The 23,402-nt window shown below is 45.1% G+C and overlaps 1 protein-coding gene across 1 annotated transcript in view; it reads left to right on the top strand.

Moving 5' to 3' along the window:
- The window catches only part of LOC119446134 (beta-1,4-N-acetylgalactosaminyltransferase bre-4), a 49,292-nt gene extending 32,535 nt beyond the window's left edge, over positions 1 to 16,757 (top strand). Inside the window, exons 5-8 of the mRNA XM_037710487.2 lie at positions 2,703 to 2,887; positions 10,038 to 10,160; positions 13,653 to 13,748; positions 16,572 to 16,757. Of these exons, the coding sequence (XP_037566415.1) occupies positions 2,703 to 2,887; positions 10,038 to 10,160; positions 13,653 to 13,748; positions 16,572 to 16,701 (534 nt within the window). The 3' untranslated portion in view covers positions 16,702 to 16,757. The remainder of the gene's footprint in view (positions 1 to 2,702; positions 2,888 to 10,037; positions 10,161 to 13,652; positions 13,749 to 16,571) is intronic.
- The last annotated feature ends 6,645 nt before the right edge of the window (positions 16,758 to 23,402 follow it).

The raw sequence follows: 23,402 nt of genomic DNA on the forward strand, positions 1-23,402 counted from the left end.
CTGTAAAAAATATTCACCAAGATAATTTCCAATAGAATCAGGGCAACACTTCCCTTCAGTCAACCAAGAGAACAGGCTGGCTTCAGGAAGGGATATTCTACGATGTAATCAATCTATGTTATTCTATGTATTCTATGTAATCAATCAAGTAATCGACTAAACTGGGGAGTACAATCAACCTCTCTATGTGGCTTTCATAGATTATGCAAATGCATTTGATTTGGTTGAGATACGAGCAGTCATAGATACATTGCGTAATCAAGGAGTACAGGAGGCATACCTGAATATCTCAGCAAATATCTACAAATATTCCACAGCTACCTTGGTTCTTCACAAGAAAAGCAGAAAGTTGCCTATCAAGAAAGAATTCAGGCAAGGAGACACAATATCTCCACTGCATGCTTCGAAGAAGTATTCAAGCTCTTAGACTCGGAAGGCTTAGGAGTGAGGATCAACGGCGAATACCTCAGCAACTTTCGGTTTGCAGATGACATTGTCCTATTCAGCAACAATGAGGAAGAATTACAACAAATGATTCAGGACCTTAACCGATAAAGTGTAACATTGGGTCTGAAGATTAATAGGCAGAAAACAAAGCTAATGTTCAATATAGCCTGGCAAGGGATCAAGAATTCAGGATCGTTAGTCAGCCTCTAGAGTCTGTAAAGGAGTACGTTTATCTCATGAGAAAGAAATTCACAGAAGAATAAAATTGAGATGGAGTGCATATGGCACACATTGCCCAATCCTGACTTGGAAATTACCACCGTCGTTGAAAAGAGAAGTGTACAATCATTGCATTCTACCGGTGCTAACATATGGGGCAGAAAGTTGGAGGTTAACAAAGAAACTCGAGAACTAGTTATGGAACGCACAAAGCGCAATGGAACGAAAAATGCTAGGCCTAACGTTAAGAGACAGGAAGAGTGCGGTCCGGATCAGATAGCAAATGGGGATTGCTGATATTCTAATTGACATTAGGAGAAAAAAATGGAGCTGGGCAGGCCATGTAATGCGTAGGACGGATAACCGGCAGACCAATAGAGTTACGGAATGGATACCTAGAGATGGGAAGCGCAGTCGAGGACGGCAGAAATCTAGGTGAGGTGATGAAGTTCGGAAATTTGCAGGCGCAAGTTGGAATCAGCTAGCGCAATACAGCGGTAATTGGAGATCTCGGGGAGGGACGTTCGCCCTGCAGTGGACATAAATATAGGCTGATGATGATGATGATGACGACGATGAAGAAACCCAGGTGGTCAAAATTATTCTCGAGTCCCCCGCTACCGCGCGCCTCCATTCATGTCGTGGTTTTGGCGTGCAGAACCCCCGAATTCATATTTTAAATCACGCAAGGCAACTTCTGCTGCGCATTATTAACAGCGCATTGGCAGCCTTTAGTAGCCTCACAACGCTGCCGTAACGACGAGCACCACCACCGACGAACTGCAGGCGACGCACCTCAATGGATCCCGAGATCCGAGGGAAGTAAAACTGAGCATTTCTAGCTTGCAGTGCTGTACTGTAGTAGTACTGTGCAGTACTGTACGCAAAAGGCTATAGCATACAACAGGAACGCCAGTGCTTGTGCGTACAATATTCATGCCAGCAGTGGGAGATAGAACGCTGCGCCGGATCCGCTGCAGAGCCGATTCAGCGGAGCGCGAGGGTGCGTGGGCAATGGCTTAATCGTCCAAAACAACTTCTTCTTGGGCAAGTGGGTGGTTCGATGTATGTTCCATGAGGCTGTCATTCAACAGCTGGTAGTTTGGCGCTTCACTATCTTCTTTGTTCTGTCCCCTTTTCACGAATTCGCGCCACAATCTAGTATACATAGGAAATGGTTTCGTCGTCCTTGTAGCACTGCGCGTCTCTCCCGTCTCTGACATTCTCCTAACGGTCCACCGTTGATACCGGGGCACCATGGTGGTAGCGACGGCGCGAACACGCCGCGATTGTCCCTATGATTGTTACTGGAACAAAACAAAAACGACCTTTTCAACTTTTTAGCTGAGAAGAAAATTGCAATAAAAAGGGATATTTTCGCTATTGTAGTCATGGACGTAGACTGTATTCTCAAGATAGTCAAACGTTTGCACATTGCACACGTTGCAGCCACATGTTTTATAACAGCAGCATCTTTTATTCACGTCAGTAGTGTGATCGAACAACTACGTGACTTCTTTGTCTGCACATCCTTGTGTTCCTCAGTTGCAACAAAGTACTTCAGTCGTATACCCATGTTTACTGCGGCTACCACTTCTAAAAGATATGTGCAATAAAACTTATGTTTATTTGATTCTTGGGGCTCAAATGCAATTTCAAAATTAGTCATATCCATGTGGGGAGAAGTTCTTGCAGCTTTGACTCTGCAGGTACAATACCACTAAAGTATTATTATGTCAATATGTTGCATGTGATTTGAGTTTAGATTTTTTTGTGGGGCATCGGTGTACATTGGCATTTACCGGCATCTTTGTTTCCGCGATAACAAGTACTGGAGTACCGCATGAATACTTCACCACAGGCCTTTTTTTCTTGCAAAAATAAGCTAGAAACGAAATAATTGAGTATACTTTGTATGGTTCCCACCACTCGCCCATAGAACAAGGACCATTTACTCGTAATTACTTCAACTACGTGCTTCATTCAGTGAAAGAAATGCCGCTTCCACATTGTTTGCCTACGTTTTTTTTTTCTAGGGCGATAGTCAGAATTTTAATCGTGCTAAGCTCCTAAACGTTGGATTCATGGAGTCTACAGCACTGTACGACTATGAGTGCTTCGTGTTCCATGACATCGACCTGGTGCCAGTCGACGATCGCAATGTCTACACTTGTCCTCAGCGGCCTCGGCACATGTCTGTAAGGATAGACTCCCGATCAGGGTGAGACTGCTTTAACTCTACAGAATGATGCCCTACATGTTATAATGTTTGAAATTAAAAAGTTATATAACTATTTTATGTTTATCTTAATCCATCCCATGCAAATGTTTAGCTGGAATCTTGCTAGCCTAATTGGAGCTCCGCAAAAAACCCAAAAGGTAAAACTATTGCTGGTCGCGTTAAATATTAATATGCTCTCATGGAGGAACATCATACAACATGTTGCTTAAAAGGGTCCTGAACCACTTTTCATGGAAGTTGAGATCGAAAGGCATTTGAAGTAAAATAGGCTATTTCGGAAATACTTTGGCGCAAAAAATACTTCAATGCGTTCACGTGAAGTGGAGTTATTGGCGATAAAACACGGCCTCCGCGGTGCTCCTGTTCCTTCTTCAGTGCCTTGCACTGTGAAGGCTATGGCGTAATAGGGTGGGGTCACAACAGGCCGCCTTCGAAACGTCACCGTGGCACGCAGTTCAAATTTCATTTAGGATGTTAACGTAGACGCTATCACTTCCGATTATGGTGCTTACGACGCGATAAACGTAAGCCAAACGCGGTTGTCCTCAGCGAGCCAGTGGACTCGTGGCGGCACCCCGCGGCACCCCGCGGCGGCCGCGGTGTAGCCGACCGCAGAGGCCAATAGCAGCCGCGTATGGGAATGCGCTTTAGTACGAAATAAAGTACCCAGAAAGGTGTGAAGATCAGGGCTTGTATTTAAACAAGAGCGTTTGAGAGGAAGCTGACTTCGCGCTCCGCTTGCGAGCGCCATGCACCGCGTACGACAACAAACCTTGGCTGAGACGTTCACAGCAGCGTATGCTGCCCGCGGGCTATGTTATTTCACCAAGCCCGAGGGGTGGTTGAGGGCCCCTTTAAAAGAAATTATGCTATAGAGAACCTTGCGTTACCTTAATCCTTGCATAAACAAAGAACCTTTATTACTGGAGGAATGAAGCCCGCTCGAAATTGCTGACTCAACTGCTGAATAAACTTCAAAGCATTACGGGATTTAGGCCCCTTTTTTAAGTTTAAAGAGCCGCGAAATAAATAGGCGAATTCTCACAGCTATGGTAAATGAATACTCTTAGTAATGATTTGGTACGTAATTGATTTTAATCATACAGGTGGTGGTGGTGGTGGTGATGTTGAAGCAGGCGGGGTTAGCCTGGAATACATAGCCGGCAATTGTTCCGCCTGATCCTCCTTCGAGTTGAGATCAGGGGTGTGTCACCAAGTGTCTATGAGCCCCGTGTCTCGCAGGAAGGCCAGCAGCAGTCGTTGCGCTCTCTTCTTGGTTGTCGCAGGTCCTCCGGGGAAAACGACGTCTTCAAAGGTCCTGTGCGTAAGACCTCTCTTTTGTAGGCTGTCGATCACCGTTTTTCTTTCTTTGTCAAACTGCGGGCATATCCAAATGTAATGTTCGATGTCACCAATGTCACCACAGAAAGCACAGAATGGGGAAGCGCGAAGCCCAGTCTTGAATAACCAAGCTGTGGTGTACGCGGAGTCGGTCCTGATGCGGTATAAAAGCGTCGCTTCTTCGCGGGTAAATCCATGAGTCACACAGGCTTCGTGGGGATTCTTGTGGATCTCCCTAAAGTGAAGGCGGATTGCACCCTTAGGGTTCTGAAAAGCTTTTGGAGCTTTCACTTTTGGGACACATGTTAGCGCTAGGCGTGCAAGGGCGTCAGCTTTCTCGTTTCCATCAATTCCTACGTGTGATGGTATCCACTGGAATCTTATATTAAATCCTTTGCTTGTTAGATCGTTATTCAGTGCCAGAGATTGCCTTGTAAATTTCTCTAGAGGTAGGCCACGATGCAATCTCTGTAACGCTGACTTGGAATCCGTCAGCACTACGACATCTCGTGCAGAGAAGGCCCGTAGTTTCCGCAAAGCCGCGGTGATTGCGGCGCTTTCTACTATTGTAGAGGAAACTACGCGATCCAGTCGGCCAGACCATGACACATCAATGGATGGTATGCAGAATGCCGCTGCACAGCTATCTGTTTGTGCGCACACCGAGCCATCTGTGTAAACTTGTAAGTGGCGTTGAAATGCTGTGCTCAAGTGTTCCAGCACAATAAACTTTGCTTCTGCAGTTGAAATGGTGCGTTTCGCCGGTAGGTGGGGTACACTGAGGCTGCAGGTAACGTCCTAAAAAGACCATGGCGGGTCAAGGCGACTGCGTTTAGGCCATTCCAATCCTAAACATTGGAAAGTGTTCAGCGCCGCATGGAAATGTGAGCGAGTTCTTGCTCTTAGCCGCCGGAGAAGCGCCGTGCCTGCGCGGGACTCGCCCAGCCTTAATAGCTGCGTCAGCAACGCCTGAGATGCCAAGAGACGGAGTGGAAGAGACTCTGCCTCATTAGTGACTTTCTTGTGTGAAGCCGTCTGTGGAACTCCCATCGCCAAGCGAAGTCCCTTTCTGTGCACAGCCTCCAAGCGCTCGTATTGACTCGATGACGGGGATATCAAAGGGAGCTGATAGAGAATGCGGCTTGTTATCAGTGTCGCATTCAGTTTAAGCATGGACATAGGATTGTTTCCCCAACGTACACCTGCCAATCGACGAAGTGCGTTGACTCTTTGCACTGATGCAGCTACAACAATTTCGACCGCACGATGCCTTAGTAGCTTGCTGTCGATGGTGACGCCCAGGAATCGAACATGAGTTGCACGAAGAATTGAATGCCCTCCAATATTCAGCATCAGGCGTGTTGACTTGCGTCTCACTCCCGGGAAAAGCATGAAGGCATATTTTTCCGCTGATAAAGATAGGCCAAGCACCGATAAGTGGCGTTCGATGGCGGAGATTGCGCCCTGGGCGATCCGGGCCAACCGTTTGTGTTGGTACCCCGAGATCCAAATGCAGATGTCATCTGCGTAGATGGACATTTTAACTGCCCTCCGACCTACTTTCAGTGCATCTGGAAGGCTGGCCATGGCAACGTTAAAAAGCAAGGGAGATAGGACGCTTCCTTGTGGGACACCGAGGGAAATTCGTCGCTTATCACTCATTATACTTCCGAGCTTAACTTGGGCATACCAATCTCTGAGAAATTCATGGATGAATCGAAGAGCATTTCCCGAGACGCCCATGTTTTGGAGTCAGTTGATGATGCCTGTATGAAGCACACAGTCTTATGCCTTGGCAACGTCCATAAAGATGGCGAGTGTGGAAAGGCCGTCCGCGCGATGGTGCTCGATATGGCTTATTAAATCCAAGACACTGTCCTGGGCACTCAACCGTGGACGAAAGCCGGTCATGCACGATGACAGTCTATTTCCTTGCTCAAGATACCATGTTAACCTCGTACATACTAGTCTTTCCATCAACTTTGATACGCATGATGTTAGCGATACTGGCCGATATGAGGCGAGGTTCGCAGGATCCTTTCCGGACTTGAGTACTGGCACCACCCATGCTATCTTCCACGTTTCTGGGATCTCTCCCGTGCTCCAGACGTGATTAAATATGTCCAGAAGGGCTCGTCTTCGTTCGTACGGCAGATTTGTCAGCATCTGATTGCTGATCAAATCGGGACCCACAGCACAGCGTCTTAATTTGCTAAGCGCCATATCCAACTCACGGAAAGTGAATGGCGTCTCCATGGTATGGAATGCTTGAGACAACAGAGGGTTCGATACTCCTGCTGATCTGCCAGATGTGAATTCATCTGCAAAATCTTCTGCAAGGGTTTGCAAATCTTTTCCTTGCTTTAAAGCAAGTGCTTCAAATGGCCTGTGCGGGCGAATCTTTCCGGATAGGCTATTCATTACTCCCCATATTCTTGTCATGGGAGTAAACGCCGATAAGCTCTCACAGAAAGCAGCCCACTGAACTCGTCTTAACCTTTTTGTGTGACGACGGATGACAGCGTTTATCCTGTTGTATTCAGTTTTTGCAGAGGGATTTCCCGTTTTTCTCATTAGTTTCCGCTCCGCTCTCCTACGCGCTGCGCAGAGGTTCTTTACTTTCAAATCAGGAGTAGGGAAATGATCTGGCAGTTTCAACATTGAGGTAGCCACTCTCTTGCTCCGCAGCATATCTGCGAACAGCTCACCAGGGGATTCATCCAACGCTTCTCTGTATGTGTCCCAGCGTGCAGCACAGAATTGTCGACCAGCAGTGTGAAATCCGGTGATGTTGGTGAAGATCGGAAAATGGTCGCTGCCCATCCTGTCTGGGGCCGTTGTCGACGAAACGCAAATGTCTGTAGAATGGATCACGAGGTCTATGGCACTCCATGAATCTGGTGGTCTGAAGAAAGTCGGTTTACCATCGTTCGCGATACATAAGTCAGCAGCATCCGCGGCTGCGACAAGTTCCTTGCCTCGGAAATCTGCAAGCTTATCTCCCCAAAGCGAATGATGCGCGTTAAAATCGCCACAGATTATTCTAGGAGAGGGGAAACGAATGCAAAGGTCCTTTATAAACGCCTTCATGGAGACCTTCCTGCGTGGACTTATATACACCGACACCACACTGAGTATTCGGTTTCCTAGGCACACTTGTACAGCGGTGACTTCCAAGTAGGTAGAACAAAGCTCCTGTACTGGTAAGACGACGTGAGGTATTTCTCGCCTGATGTATATCATCGCACTTCCATTAGCAAATGACGGTATACTCGGATTTCCATGTCTGATGTACCCTGGGATCGCCCTTCCATTAGGGAGACCAGCCTCCGAGAGGGCTAGAATTGGTATAGGTATGTCTCGAAGGAAAAGGCTGAGTTCACACAGACGCAGTTGAATATCGGCGCAGTTCCATTGCATTATTAAGGGCACTATTGGGCGACGGAATGGACCAAGTGGGCGAGAAATTGCCAATATGCTACTGAGGGTATGTGGAAGTAGAGCAGAGTATTACTGACTCAAGAGCCAGCACTGCTTCCAGCATATCCTTCGTTGAACTCGTAGGCATCTTCGCGACGTGGGAACGTAGTGCCGTGAACAGAGCGCGTATCACATGCTGGCAGTTTTCCAGCTGACTGCTTCCAAGTGGTGCTTGAGGTCGGTTCACTGCGGCCGCATAGGTGCGCTTTTCGGACTCTTTAGGAACAGGTTTCTCAGCGGCGGTGACCGTTTGCGTTGGCTCAATAACTTCGTTTATCGGTGTGAGACGCGGGAAATAAGAAGCGTAGTCTCTTTCCAAACCAGTTAGTTGTGGCGCGCTGAGTGTCTTGTTCGTGTTCGATGGTGCGCTTGCATTCTTTGGACCCAAAACAAACATCTTATTCCTTCGTTGAGCAGCTGTCCGCGCAGGACATCGACCGTAGCTAGCAGGATGGTCACCGCCGAAGTTTGCACACACAGAGTTTTCTTTGCTTGCACACGTCTTAAAATCATGAGGTCCCCCACAGCGCTTGCACCTCTGTTCCCCACGACAGTACTTGGCGATATGTCGGAAGCGCTGACACTTAAAACAGCGTGGTGGTGTCTCCACGTAGTCGACAAGCTCGTGTCTGGTGAAACCAAGGTTGATCTTCTCCGGGCGTTCAGAATTTGGAGCAAATGTGAGAACCACAGAGTTAGTGCGCCTTGACTCCCATTCAGATGACGAGGTTTGGACCCGACGGATGATTCTTTTTGCATGAAATACTCCCTGAGGTCTCAGGAAGGTGAGCAGCTCCTCATCCGAGTACCATTTTGGGACTCCTCTAACAATGCACGTGTTTTTCATATAACTGTGCGGGACACGGCCAGATATGGCTATGCCGCCGATATTATTGGTCTCTAGAAGGATGTTGGCTTGTCCTTCAGTCTCTACATCTAACAGCAGTGCTCCCTGTGCTGTGAAGCGGCTCTTCACTGGTGCTCCACCGAGAATCGCTTCAAGCTCAGAATACAGGAGAATAGGGTTCACTTGCCTTAAATCAGCTCTTTCGGATGCTGCAGTGATTAACACTGCAATTCCCTCCGCCCTGTCTTTACGATGGCGCACAACACGGAAACCACCCTCGTCCATGTCGAGGTCTGAAAGGTTCTCCACGTTGTCGTCCTTGATGATTGTTGACTCGTCTTCAGAGTCACCAGTGTCTTGTCGCTTGCGGTCAGGCTGGCTTGTACAAACCAGCTGGCGTTTCTGACCCGGTGTCACCCCTTGGGAGGTCATGGCGGAGTGCTCGTCGGTGCCAGCTTGGGTCCTAGCACCTTGTGAGGCGGCGGGTGGCGCAGCACCCGTCGGTCTCCGATACGAAAGGTACCTTTTCGAGTCGACCGACGTGATGAACAGTTCTGACCAGTAAAGTTACCAGAAAAGAACGATAATAACGATAAATGTACGCAGAGCTACTCAGACAGGCTAGCAGCAGCTTCGTCGTCTTCTTCCTCTTTAATCATACAGTTCGTTAGTTTGGGTTAGAGAACAGGACGCACGCGTTAGCCATGGAGAATGTGGCCACTACGTATGCTTTAGGCTAAACGCCATTTTGCAGGGGCATCAAACAGAAACGCTAAATCAGTTTAGTCTGATAAAACCTTCATTCAACACTCTTTGCAGATTTCGCGGCACTTGGTCGATTAGTAGTAGGCGAAATAAAGGTCTAAATTAAATTCCTAATTGCGCGCATTAAATCCCGTGCTCGTGCGTCATTCTGACGTCACAGATTTCCAAGCATTTTTCTTTTCGCATTGTCTGGTATTTAGACCGCGGTAGATCAGTAAAAGCTATTGAAGCTTGCTAAGTTCAGTATTTGACTCTTAGAATTCAATGGCGTCCTTCTTTACCGACAATAACGTAAGTAGGCCTGAAAATACGCCGTGAAAATGCATGACGTCACGACTTGCTGTTGGGGAAACTTCAAAGCGGTGTCACCGCCTTTTTTTTTTTTTTTTGAGCGTTTCGCTTTTTCTGGCTTACTGGCACCCTTCACGCGATAAGAATGTCGTGCTTTTATGTTTTGACAAAATGTAAAACTAGTTTGCACATGCGGGAATTTTATTTTTTGGGTCCCCTTGAACGCTGAGATCTGCGACAACACAAAGCGTCAGGTTCAATTACCAATGTCATGGATTATCGCGCCTTAGGCGAGAACCAGCTTTTTATTTTCGTCGTAACCTGTGAGGATGTTTGAAAAACCTTTAGTGTAATGTGAAATGTGACAGTACGAACGATAACCAAACCTGAGTCTTTTTTTTACAGTGTTCCCTATCCTTTGATGTTTGGAGGAGTTAGTGCGTTGAGCAAGGAGCTAATGTTACGGGCCAACGGCTACTCCAACCTCTACTGGGGTTGGGGAGGAGAGGACGACGACATATCATTGAGGTAATTGTCAGTTCTCTGTCAGCATGCAGCAAAAATACGTAACCGCAAACGTGGTTTGAATTACAGCAATGACCACTAAGTTATTTTACCGGAGTCATATAGAAAAATTAGTTTCGTCGAGGTCACCCCATCGTCGTCATACCGTCTTCGCGACACTGTCGGGGTCACGCCATCGTGGTCAAACATTCGTCATCATTCCATTGTCCTCATACCGTTATCGTCACGCTGTCGTCGTTATATCATCAACATCATTTCAGAATCATCAGCTCAATGTCGCCATGCGGTCGTCGCCGTACGGCCTTCATCAGTCTATCGACGTCATTCTTTCTTCGTCGTTACATCGTCGTCACTACGTCGTCGTGATACAGCCGTCGTCATGTCATCATACTCATGGCCCACTTTGGCAAGCGAGTGCCATTTCAAAATGGGCGGATGCCGGAGACAGCATACGTCCCATGTAGACGAAGCAACGGAAGTCTCAGTATCACCACGACAGATTCTAAATAAACGCGTCTTCAGCTATAACCACATGTACTTGAGTATCGAGCAGGGAGCGAACGAGAACCCATTTGTTCCATTTCGTCCACACATTGGATTTGGACTCGTTCATTTGGTTTTGCGGCAAGTTGTATTGCGTGTGACATCTTTTTTTGTAGCGCAAAATTTCAGAAAAAGAAAATGCAGCGAAAGGAAAGCGTAGCTTGCTAGCAGTTTAAAGCAGTACTCGAGTGAGCATCTATCTGCGCATCATAGATCTTGACACGGTGATCCGCGTTTTCCTGATGTCAGGTTCCTGGGCAGAAGTACAAAAAAGTAAAATAAACTGCTTGGGATCTGCTAGGAGCCTTTCACATTCCAATGAATGGTCCGTATTGTGCCAGCCAAACCCAAGTCTCTTTATATGACGCCGAAATGAGATTGTTATGTTCTTGCCGGTAGTGATGTACGTCTCCTGATCTTCGTTGCCCCATTTTATCGAGCGTTCGCACAGTATAACCTCCTGAAACCCGGACGCCGCTATTTTTTATGGTTTACTTTTATGGTATGAACTTGAAAAACAATTTCTAAAATTTGAATACCACGGTTAGATGCCAAAATCTGTCCGTCAAAAAAGAACTATCTCTATCATCTCGTCCTGTTTGCTGTGGTATAAACTTCACTTCATTGCTTAAACGCAGAGATGATGGAACTACGTGTAGTACATTGCCGTGTTGCTGCCGCGTCTGGTATTTTCACGCAATCTCAGTGATGTCTAAACACACCTCAAGGTTACTTTCGGCCGTCTGGGACGACACCGAGGTCTAGATCAATTGAGTGTCAAATTCTTCTGAAGCGGATGACAAGAACATCAGTAAACCACTTCTTTACAGTTACACATGAACGTACAAAAAAGAAGTACAAAAAGTACCTGAAATGAATAATTTGCGTATTCACTTCCGAGTGAATTTCGAAACATTGTTGAAGGCAATGTTCAATGTATTCTACAAGGCGTCTTAGAATGATATACGTAGCATGGCTTTCTTCGAAATAAGCAGCTGCAATTGTACCCTCTGTCTCTCGGTCTTCTCTTTCCGTTTTCTGGTGCTTCGTTTTCGATTTTTTTTTTCGCTCAAACAAGAACAAGTCATCTTGCATTTCTTTCGCGCTCTATTTTTGTTCGAAACCAAAATAACGCCTTTCTGCAGACACTTCTTCAAACGTGACTGCCGACATTACTTACCGAATATTTTGTATCGTCTGGCGAAAACGTGTCTCATGCTCTGATATTACACATGCGCAAAGTAGAGCTCTTTGTCAACATGTCGACTGTCAGATTTTCTGGCATACTTGCAGCGCATTTCTTAGAAAAAAAAAACTAACAAAGACCTTGTTGATATACTCATGCCAGAGCCTATACTATATCGATTGACACAGCGGGAAGGACAAGAAAAAAAAACGATTTAAGGAGGATAATACAAATGCCAGTTAAACCAATAATCAACTTTATTCTTCAAATTACATACTAACACACTGCAAAAACACTCCAAAAAGGTCTGTTCGAACCCTGAACAAAAACTGTCTATTCTGCAAAAACCTTGATACCATTGGGGACGCTTTTCTAGAATGCTGAGACCTAGTCTTTTCAATGGGACATCTTACGGAGAACTTATAATACAGAACTACTACCCCGTCGGCTAGTTTTCCACCATTTTTTTTTTCGCAAATAGGCCTTAAGACGAAATTATGCTTCCTGGACTCCACAGCTTGTGGAAAACGCGTATGCAGGTTGCACGTACTGATGTCACTGTACGCTCAATTGGTAAAAATGTCATATAAAGTGTGGTGCACCGCGAGCAAGTGTATGGGGAACTACCTGAATCTCCTACTGGGATCACAGAGCTTGATGACTTGGATGAAATTTTATTCGTGTCGTGTCAGCCAAAGTTAAGCTTACTGGTTTTTTAACAATTGTACTTTGTTTTGTTTTGTGAAAACCTGCAATAAGAAGAAAAATAGTCAATACTATAAATTGTAGAGAATCGGGCTGATGTGCTGAGGGAACTGGGATCGAAAGCAAGCGGCGGTCGTGTGCGAATTTTGTTTAAAAAATGTCGTGCGTTAGCGGTTAGATAGCGACCCACCAAAATGGAGTGAGCAGATTAATAAGGCTAATTACAGTAAATAAAGCGGGAAATTGAAGCTGTTCTAACAGTTTCGCCATGGGAGATACACCTTCACGCAGTACAAAATTGAACAGAATTATGCCGAGAGCAGAGAGTAAAGAGCGTCCAAAGAGAAATACTGAAAGTGTAATTCTTCTTTGGGAAGGCTGTCAGAGAACAATGCCTCAGTGTCAGAAACAATACCGCAGTGTCATTTTTCAAACAATAGCATATTCGCTGCTTTTGGCGCTAATAAAAGGAGTTAAACGTGGTATAATATCTCCAGCGAAATTCTTATTTTTTCAAGCATTTCAGTGTTGTCGAGACACTGGTATATCACTGTATTTTCAGTTCCTGCGGCGTCGAATTACTATTCCGGCACCTTTAAACTATAATTGAGTAAATATGCTGAACTATATTAGATCAGGAACTGTTATCATAGAACCTTGTATTATTAGAATTCTGTAGTTACTTAAGAAGGGCGAACTGTTTGGTTTGTTGACATTGCATAGCTGAGGAGGGGAATTGACACAACAAAAGCGACACAGAAATATAAAGGTAGACGAAGACAAGCGTTCTCCTTCTTCTCCCCTACTGTTTGTGTTCGTTTTCTGTTGCGCTAAAGCTCCTTATAAGCTGCCGTCAGATGTCAGCGCCTAATGCTCCTTTAATACTTTTGTAGCGTAATACCGCATTGCCTTTCAAAAAAATTATCAAACACAGCCTGAGACGTAATCGAGAGTTCGTCAGAAGTCCGTCTTGAAGCCCATCTGGCCGTGTGGAAGCCGAAATATCTTGCCTTTTAAAGTTTTATTTGGTCGGTGTACGTCTTTCTGCTCTTTTGTCGCAGGCTGAAACACATCAACCAGACTATTCTCAGACGTCCTGAGCACATTGCGAGGTACAAGTCTCTGAGCCACGGGAAAAGTAAAGCAAATCCAGTCAGGTAAGCAACTCAATACCAAGTGTTCCTCCCGATTTCTGTTCCTGCGCCATCTGGTACCACAGCTTTGCTTCCTGTTCGCGATGGGGCTTTTATGTTTTTACACTCAACAAAAACATCTCACATACATAGATACATACATACATACATACATACATACATACATACATACACAATACATACATACATACATACATACATACATACATACATACATACATACATACATACATACATACATACATACATACATACATACATACATACATACATACATACATACATACATACCAGTGTTGTACAGAACGGCGTTCCTGGAACTAGTTCCCTTTGGGAGGAACGGAGGAACGCCAACGTTCCATTAAGGGTCGGTGGAACTGTAACGGTAACGCGTTAGGTTTACGAAGGAACGGCAGAGGGAACGACGTTCCTTCTGTAAACGTTCCACGACATTGAACAGACGCACATCATGCAGGGTGGATGGGCGACCGCGTGAGGCGCAAGGAACTACCGCTTGCCTGTCACGTGACTCTGGCGCATTTTTTCATGAGTTCTCCGTTATATTTTTTATGCCTAGGCTCAAGATTGTGACGTGAAGCCCCCTCCTGTAGACCATCAACATAAAAACAGAGTTGGCTGTGGTCACGAAACCAGCCAGCGCAGATGTTGCCACCTCGTCCACGCCCGAAGATTTCTTCTCGTTCGGGCACCAAAACCTTCCAGCCGAGGAACAGGATGAGTTGTCGAGGTGCCTTCTGGTACCAGTTGACTACCCGTTGTCACAGATGAAGAACTTCGAGTGACTAAACCAACTTTTCCTCAACTACAGCACGGCAGTACCCTCAAGCGCTTCGGTGGAACGGCTCTTCAACATTTCCAACTAAGTGCTGACAAACAAACGGGTTCGTCTGTCGGACACCAACATCGATATGCAACTCTTGCTGAGTTCAAACAAGGGACTTTACTAAGTTGCGAATATGTATAGTGGACCTTTTTGTTCCGCTCATACTGCAATATTGAATCAGCAATCATTGAACGCCTATGTATTGTTCCTTTCGATGCGTTTCCTGTGCTAGAAATTTAATTATCTTGATGCATGTCAGTAACTTTCTATTTGCACATCTGAAGCGCAGTATCCTGACAGCGCACTTGAAAACCGAAGTGGAAGGTGCCATATGTGTTGCACTTGTAATAGACGAGCACCAAAGTTGCAGTTGGACATGCCTGGAGTATGCATCCGGTGCTCCCTGAACAAATTCGTCTAGGAGCGCTTCCTTGGATTCTTTTATCTCCAGATAATCTGCTGTCGGCAATGTTCAGATTCGTATGATATACGTACTTCAATGTGAGTTTTGAATTGCTCACTTTATTTCGCCTCAGTATTATCAGACACTATATTTTAATTTAAAAGATCAAACGTAACGTTAATGTAACAACACTTTCCAATGTTCGAAGTGTAACACGAACCCGTTCCTTTCGCATTAAAGGAACCTGCAACGGAACTCCTTTCAAGATTGGTAAGGAACGAAGAACGAGCTTTCGCTCCTGTTTTTGAGGAACGTGTACCACACTGATACATACATACATACATACATACATACATACATACATACATACATACATACATACATACATACATACATACATACATACATACATACATACGTACGTACGTACGTACGTACATACATACATACATACATACATACGTACATACGTACGTACGTACGTACGTACGTACATACATACATACATACATACATACATACATACATACATACATACATACATACATACATACATACATTGTGGGAATCCTCGGGTCCCATGACCGCCGCACGCGCGGCGAACGTCGCGTCGGGCTCAAGCGCGCCAGGGAGGGTGGGGAGAGGGGAAACTTTCCTTTCGCGGGCAGCGCACGGGAATCGCAAGCGCTATCAGCGCAACCGGGTGTGTCACGTGAGATCCCTCTGACATGGCCCGAGTGTCTTTACTCACCAGCAAGCGGCGATAGCGCAAGGCTCCGTGCCGCTCCCGTATTCCCGGACGTGGTGAGTCCACCGCGTTCTTGCCGTGGCAATCGCCGCCGCCGCCCGTATTCCCCAGTTGCTTAGTCGGAAGGCCTTCTTTACCTAGTGTATTATTGTTTTCGAGGGAACCCTCAGGGATATCAACTATAACTAGCTGGCCTGCTAGAAGGGCTAGTTGCAGTCGTAATAAATGCTGTCCGAGTGCACAAGTGGTTGTCGTCCATTGTTTCCTCGAACTTTTACCAGACCGCGGTTGATGGGCAGGCATGCGCCAACCGCGGGGCTCGGTGTGCCGAGGCAGAGCGCCGTTGGCATCTTCCCATATCCCGACAACATACATACGTACACACGTACGTACTGACATACATACATACATACATACATACATACATACATACATACATACATACATACATACATACATACATACATACATACATACATGCATGCATGCATAGATACATACATACATACATACACACACACACACGCACGTACATACATAGTACGTGCTATCGTAAGCGATTCAAACGAGAAAATTTTAGGGTTAACTAGAGCGCCTTTTGTTTTCGCATTGGCTAAGTTATACAACGTCTCTGTGATTTTGGCTTGCGGGCTAAGTGTGAGGCCGGTTAAATAGCTGCGCAAGATTGTGAGCTCGAGTGAATGCTTGCGAAAGTTTCTACATTGCAATTTAGTGCTTCATCACGATGATATACACATACGTTCAGTGAAACATACATCAATTAAGTCACATTCTAACCTTAATTGTAACCTCTTATTTCTTCAATTGAAGGTTTCGCCTAATTAACCAATGGCAACAGCGCTACAAGAAGGATGGCTTGAACAGCTTGAAGTACAGGATCATGGATGTAGCCTTTAAGAAACTCTACACGTGGATACTCGTTGATCTCAGAGAGCCATAGATGCCGTATTTGCTCAACAGAACTTGTTTTTTAGTACTTTGAAATATTGGCTGATCTCTTCGTGTTATATTCCGCCTTTTAGGGTGGTTTCCTTGAAGAGGTGGACAATTATTACATAATAAAAACAAAATGCCGAATCACTAAAGAACCTTTTCCTCTCTCGAGGACATATTTGCCTCTTTAAATTAAGCACTGCAGTATAAAATCGACATTTATCAAGCAAGAATCCCGAGACTGGCTTTATAGCTTTCAAATCTTAACTCGCAAAATGTGTTAAACGTTACAAGGGTGTTCTAGTAAACATTTTCTCCTGAAAGTGTCCTTAGCAGAATGCACAACAAAACCAACGGTACATTCGCCTGGTTCTTACCGCGCTCCGATTGCGCTTACAGTGATACTTAGCCCTCTTTATATTGCAACCAGAAAACGTCTGCACGAGCCGGACGTTCAGTTGCTCTCAGAGCAATCGGAGGAACCAGGTGACCGGAATTAGTTCGCACAATTTTGTTCTCCTTCCGGAGACGGGACTGCAGGTTACGCCATTGGCTGAACTCGAACCACTGCTTCTTAGATTGTCCTTTCATTTCTGATAAGCAAGACAATGTATTGCCTTATTTGTTAACAACAGGAAGTATTCAATAATCCTGATAATTCACCGTCGGAGGTCTGCGAAATAGGGACACTTGACCCTGACGAACGCGAACATGATAACAGTATTTCAGCGAGCTTATCTGAGAGCAGCTTTATGTTTTCGCTTCTAGCGGGGACTTGCAGACGCCACTTTTACATACCTGTTCCACAAAGTTGGCAGGTATGTATGCAGGCATTGTATAGCTGTTCCATAAAGTGGAAGAGCTATACAATGTGACAGCCGTTCCTTTAAATGTCATTGACTTGCCCTCCTTGCGAACCTTAGCCAGCTGCCAGCTTAGTCTAGCTGCCTTAGTCTAGCTGCCAGCTTAGTCTAGCGGTGACTTGCAGATGCCACTCTTTACGTTACCTGTTCCACAAAGTGGAACAGCTATACAATGCGACTGTCGTTCCTTTAAAGGTCAATGACTTGCCCTCCTTGCCAACCTTAGCCAGCTACCTTTCTTCAAATAAACATCTTTCTCTTAGCCAGCTTAATGCAAGTTATTTCACTGAGATGAAGGTCTTGGGCCATGGCATTGCACAACGCAGCTGCAGAACGCCGCAAGAGTACTTCTGTGGTTTTTATTGAAGTCAACCAACCTGAGTGACTGCATGTGCAGCGACAATGGACAATGCAAGTTAGTGGCGTCTTCGACGCACCCGAAGGCTGTTCTCTTACCCCTTTATATTTCTTTCCTTTTCATCCTCACTAATTCTAAGGTACTGAACTGGGTTAAGTCCCAGTCCACTTTCCTGCCTTTCAGTCTCTCTCTTCCGCCAAGCAAATCGTGCCTTGATTGATAGAAAGTGAGTGGGCTGATAGTTTCGGCTAAAATATGGCGAAATGCTTTCTTTGTGACCAATGAAGAAAACGCAGGCCTCCATAAAAGTGCCCAAGCTGATTGCGGATTTGCTGAAAGTTGGCGTTTGCTTCTATTTCGATAAATGTTCAGTGGGCATGGCATAGCGGCTGGCGTGCAGATGCCAATGAATCCCTTCTGCTTTCTTGCACAACTTTTTTTGCCGCCCTGACTTTCTTCCTTGGATCGTGGAATCTTCCCGAGTGGCATCTGTCCGCAAGTGCACCTGTCATCCAGCTATGCGCAGAAACACTAGCATGTATTTCTGCGTCACCTGAACGAGTGCAACACCAGGGAGCATCGACACATGTCACTTGTGCACGAACCGATTTCTTCGAGCAGTGTGCGGCCCCATTCCTAAACGTCTCGCCGCAGCTGAGCCCTATCTTCATCACTAAATCATCATCAACGATGCCAGCACCACCATCACACCAGTGTAAAAGCGCATGGATTGACCACGGCGCCTTCAGTGGGCATGAGAGAGCGGCTGGCATGCAGATGCCAATGAATCCCTCCTGCTTTCTTGTACAGGTTTGTTCAGTTCCATCATACAAATGTAAGAAATCGAATGATGTTTTTCTGCTGCTTCTCTCATGCCCAACTGCGTTATGGTTGAATATCTATGAATGTTTTCATGTTTTTAGACTGCTATTTATGTGCGCAAACGTATAACTAAATCCGGGTCCTAATGATGATGTAAGTCTGCTGCCTAAGGAACTGGCTAACGTTGTAAAAGCTATTACCGCACACGTTGAAGCCCGCCACGACGGGCTCTGAAGAATTCTCGATGATGTCAGATCTAGCCAAGAAAAACTTGAGCTAACCGTATGTGAACTTGACACCCGACTAGCAACCGTTGAAGCCCGCGTTAACACCTTCGATCAGTTACAAAACTCGGTCGTGCGAAAGGCAGTAGCCGATGTGGTTGGCGATGAAACGCTCAGTTGCATGCCCGCCTCGATGATTTGGAGGGCAGGTCTAGGCGGGAAAATCTAATATTTTACGGTGTGGCTGACTCCGCTATAGTGAAACCTGGTCGCAGTCAGAAGTAAAAATTCACGACATACTGTCGGCTTTCCTTAGCGTGAACATACCTGATGAAGGCATCTCTAGAACTCACAGATTGGGAAGTTACATCGCCAATAAATGCTGACTAATAACCGTGAAGTTTTCTTCTAATAAATTCAAGGACTCTATTGTTGCAAGCAAGAAAAATTTGAGAACATCAGGTGTAAGCATCAACGAAGATTTCTGAAAGACGACTCGCAACTCACGCAAGAAACTTCTCGAATATGGTAAAGCAACAAACAGGCCATCAATATTCACTGCGGTATAACAAATTGTACGTAAACAAGAAATGTTTTGTTTATTACCCTCTAACTGATAGTGTCGGTGAATTGTGTGAATTAAGCGAAAGTACATCCTCATGTACGAAACCATGCACCACTTCCCGCGATGCCGCTCAGATTCATAATGGGAACAGCACATAGCAATCTGTGGGCAGAAATAACAGTACTAAAAGAAGCGTTCGTTTTCTTTTCGCTAACAATCGAAGCGTAATGCGCAAACGTGAGGAACGGTCTTCTGTTATCGACGACTGTGCTGCCGATATTGTCGCCCTATGTGAAACATGGCTTTCCAGCAAAGTGCGGGATAGTCTTGAATGCGCAAGTGAATTCAATTTCTACAGGTCTGAACGTGAATCAAGAATAGGTGGGGGCATTCTAATCGCAGTTTCAGTGCGCCTGCCCTCCCATATCATCCCAGTCACGTGCCCCTTGGAACTAGTGTGCGCATGTGTTCGCTTAGGCGAGAAAAATGTTATTTTATGTGCTTCTTACCATCCGCCAAATTCCTCATATAACTTTTGCGACGCCCTACTCGATGCCTTACACAATGCTATTGTTAGGTACTCTTCCTCTCCTATCATTCCTTTTGGCGATTTCAATTTCCCCGCTATCTCCTTGGATAAAAACAGTGGCCTTTCCACATCACTCACCTCCGAGGGCACGCGCTTCATAAACGTGTGCAACGACTTCAATTTAACGCAGGTTGTGAAACGGCCCACGCGCACCACTTCTTCTTCTTCGAATCTGTTAGATTTAGTTATAACCACTGAGCCAGATTATATTTGCAATTTAACACATCTGCACGGTCTTAGCGGTCACTGCATGCTCTCGTTAAAGTGCGACATTAAATCTGTACGGAAAGCCAATTCTACTAAGGCAATTTGCGAATACAAGAAGGCTAGCTTCGATTCAATTAACGCTGAATTGGAATATTTTTGCTATGAATTCTTACGCAGCTTTTCACAGCGTTCAGTTGAACAGAACTGGTCTATTTTGAAAGACCAATTCTTATTACTAATAGATAAGTATGTTCCACGGCCTAGTGTTCGTTGTTCTTTCCGTTTCCCTTGGTATTCGTCGACGCTGAACCGCCTTCGCAAGAAGAAAGAGAGGTTGTATCGTAGTGCGTCACTTTATGATAGTAGTGAAAGGTGGACAATGTACCACAACCCCGTGCTAGAGTATAAACAGGCACTTAAGGTAGCCAAAGACAATTTTTTTATCTGTACACTTCCATCTTTGTTACAATCCAATCCACAGAAATTTTTGTGTATTGTGACTGGGCCAAAAAAAAAAAAAAAAAAAAAAAACAGGAAGCTCAGCTATGCAATGAGCAAAGTGATATCATACCAAGCAATCAGTGCTGTATTGTTCTTCAAAACCACTTTGTTGCCTCTTTCTCGAATGATGTATCGTGCATTGCCCCCAAGCCTGCAGTGACTTATTTTCCTATGATGTATTCAATCTTGGTTGACTGGGTTGGTATAGCCAAACTAATACAGGCACTGAAGCCATCTTCTCCACCTGGTACCAACGAATTCACAGCGGTGTTTATGAAGCACACTAAGACATATTCATCAATAATCTTGTCCCAAATATTTACTCAGCCCAAATATTTACTCAGTGTTCCCAGCTTCCTCACGACTGGAAGGCGGGGAGGGTGGTATCCCAAGCAAGGTAACTTATTCAGCCCCCAAAACTATAGACCCATCACATTAACCAGCATTCCTTGTGGACTGCTAGAACATGCAATATACTCCAATCTGGTAACTTTCCTTGAAAGTAACAACTTCTTCTGTATGCACCAACACGGCTTCAGGAAACATTACTCCTGTGAAACCCAGCTGCTTCTTTTTACTAAGGACCTCTTTAACATCTTCGATCGCGACTCTTTCGTAGGTTGCATTTTTCTCGACTTTCAGAAAGCATTTGGCAGCGTCTCTCACCGCCGTCTTCTTCTAAAATTGAAAACCCTTAACATCGACCCCAACGTGCTCCAGTGGATTGAGTGCTTTTTAATAAATCGAAAGCAGTACGTCACGGCAAACAGCTATACCTCTCCTAATTCTACTGTAACCTCTGGTGTACCGCAAGGAACCAATTATCGGATCGTTACTCTTCCTAATTTATGTTAACAATCTTCCTAACCACATTTTCTCACAAATTAGACTTTTTGCTCACGATTGTGTAGTTTACCGGGAGATAACTAAACCAGACGACGCACTGCTGCTTCAAGCTGATCTGAACTGCGTCCAAGCCTGGTGTACTCAATGGCTAATCAAACTGAACGTAAATAAATGCAAAGCAACGCGAGTACATCGTAACAGTAACGCTCCAGCTGCCCTTTATCCCTACTTTCTCAATAATGCTATCTTAGAGGCTGTTAGCTTATATAAATATCTCTGCGTTCATATGTCTAATACCTTGACATGGCAAACTCGCATAGATTTCGTGGCTAACAATGCTAACCGCCTGTTAGGTTTCCGTCGCCGAAACTTTTCTTTGGCTCCTGTCTCTTTAAAACTGTTATCTTATAAAACACTTGTAAGGTCGAGACTCGAATAAGCCGCCTGTATCTGGGATCCTCACTGTGCCTTGCTTACCTCTTCTCTCGAAGCTATTCATAACCCAGCCGCCCGTTTCATCATTTCTAACTACTCCCGCACCGCAAGTGTTACTGCACTGAAAATTCTCCTGGAACTCCCTGACCTTATGAAGCGAAGTAAAATGGTGCGGCTTGGGCTATTCCACAAAATATATCATACCAATCATCACCTCAAGAATGCACTTTTTGCTGCGCCCCACTACATTTCATCACGCACCGATCACAACTTCAAGGTCCACGTCCCGAGGTTCGCGTACAAACCTGCACGCTTATTCCTTCATTCCAAGGACATCGACCATCTGGAACCGCCTCCCTGCCTCCATTGTCAGCAACCCCATTCCATCATCCTTCAAAACTACGATTTCCACTCATTGTATTGAGCCCCACTCCTCTCTGTAACGCCCCACGTGGCATTGAGAGTATTGAAATAAATAAATAAATAAATAAATAAATAAATAAATAAATAAATAAATAAATAAATAAATAAATAAATAAATAAATAAATAAATAAATAAATAAATAAATAATGGAAACATGCAATTCTTTAGACTTCGAACCTTTTACTGGCATTACCTTCACAGTTCACGGCCCAAACTCCTCGGACATCCTGCTAACGGGCTATAGGTTCCTATAAATGCCTTAATACCTGAATTCTATCGAGCAAGATATTTTCTTTCTTTCTTCGTGATATGAAGCAAAATCCAACATAGCACAATGCACGCGGGGTCCGCATATTAACAGTGTTTGAAAGCATTAATTAGTCGATGAAAAATCGCCAACACAGTTTCGTTCGCATTGAAGACACTGACGCATTCTAGCGCACTCACATTCAATATAAGAAGTGCAATCTAGAATAGGCAATGAGTTCCTTCAACATTCCGCGAGCCGAAGACTCGCCGTTGCAGTACCAACCCTTCCATGCCATTCCGCATGTTATGTATGTAATCACGGTAGTGCCATTTAATGCACTGAGTTTGAAAATTCCTTGTGCGTGTATGAAGCGGAACGGGGCCGGTGGAGCTTGTAAATGACAATTTTCTCACTCGCACACGCACTCACTCTCACGCAAAACATCCACACAAATCGCGTCATATCACTATACAAATGCGTAAAATTTTGAAAACCTTTAGTTAATTCAAGCAGTAAAGATATCATAAAGTGTTTACACTAAGACGAATGGGCCTTCTAGGTCAGTCCCCTCTGAACGTAAGCCACATGCTTGGTTTCTTCCGCAACGTCACATGGTTCTTTCCC

The sequence above is a fragment of the Dermacentor silvarum genome, chromosome 3 (genome assembly GCF_013339745.2).
Source record: "Dermacentor silvarum isolate Dsil-2018 chromosome 3, BIME_Dsil_1.4, whole genome shotgun sequence".
In the NCBI taxonomy this organism is placed as follows: Eukaryota; Metazoa; Arthropoda; class Arachnida; order Ixodida; family Ixodidae; genus Dermacentor; species Dermacentor silvarum.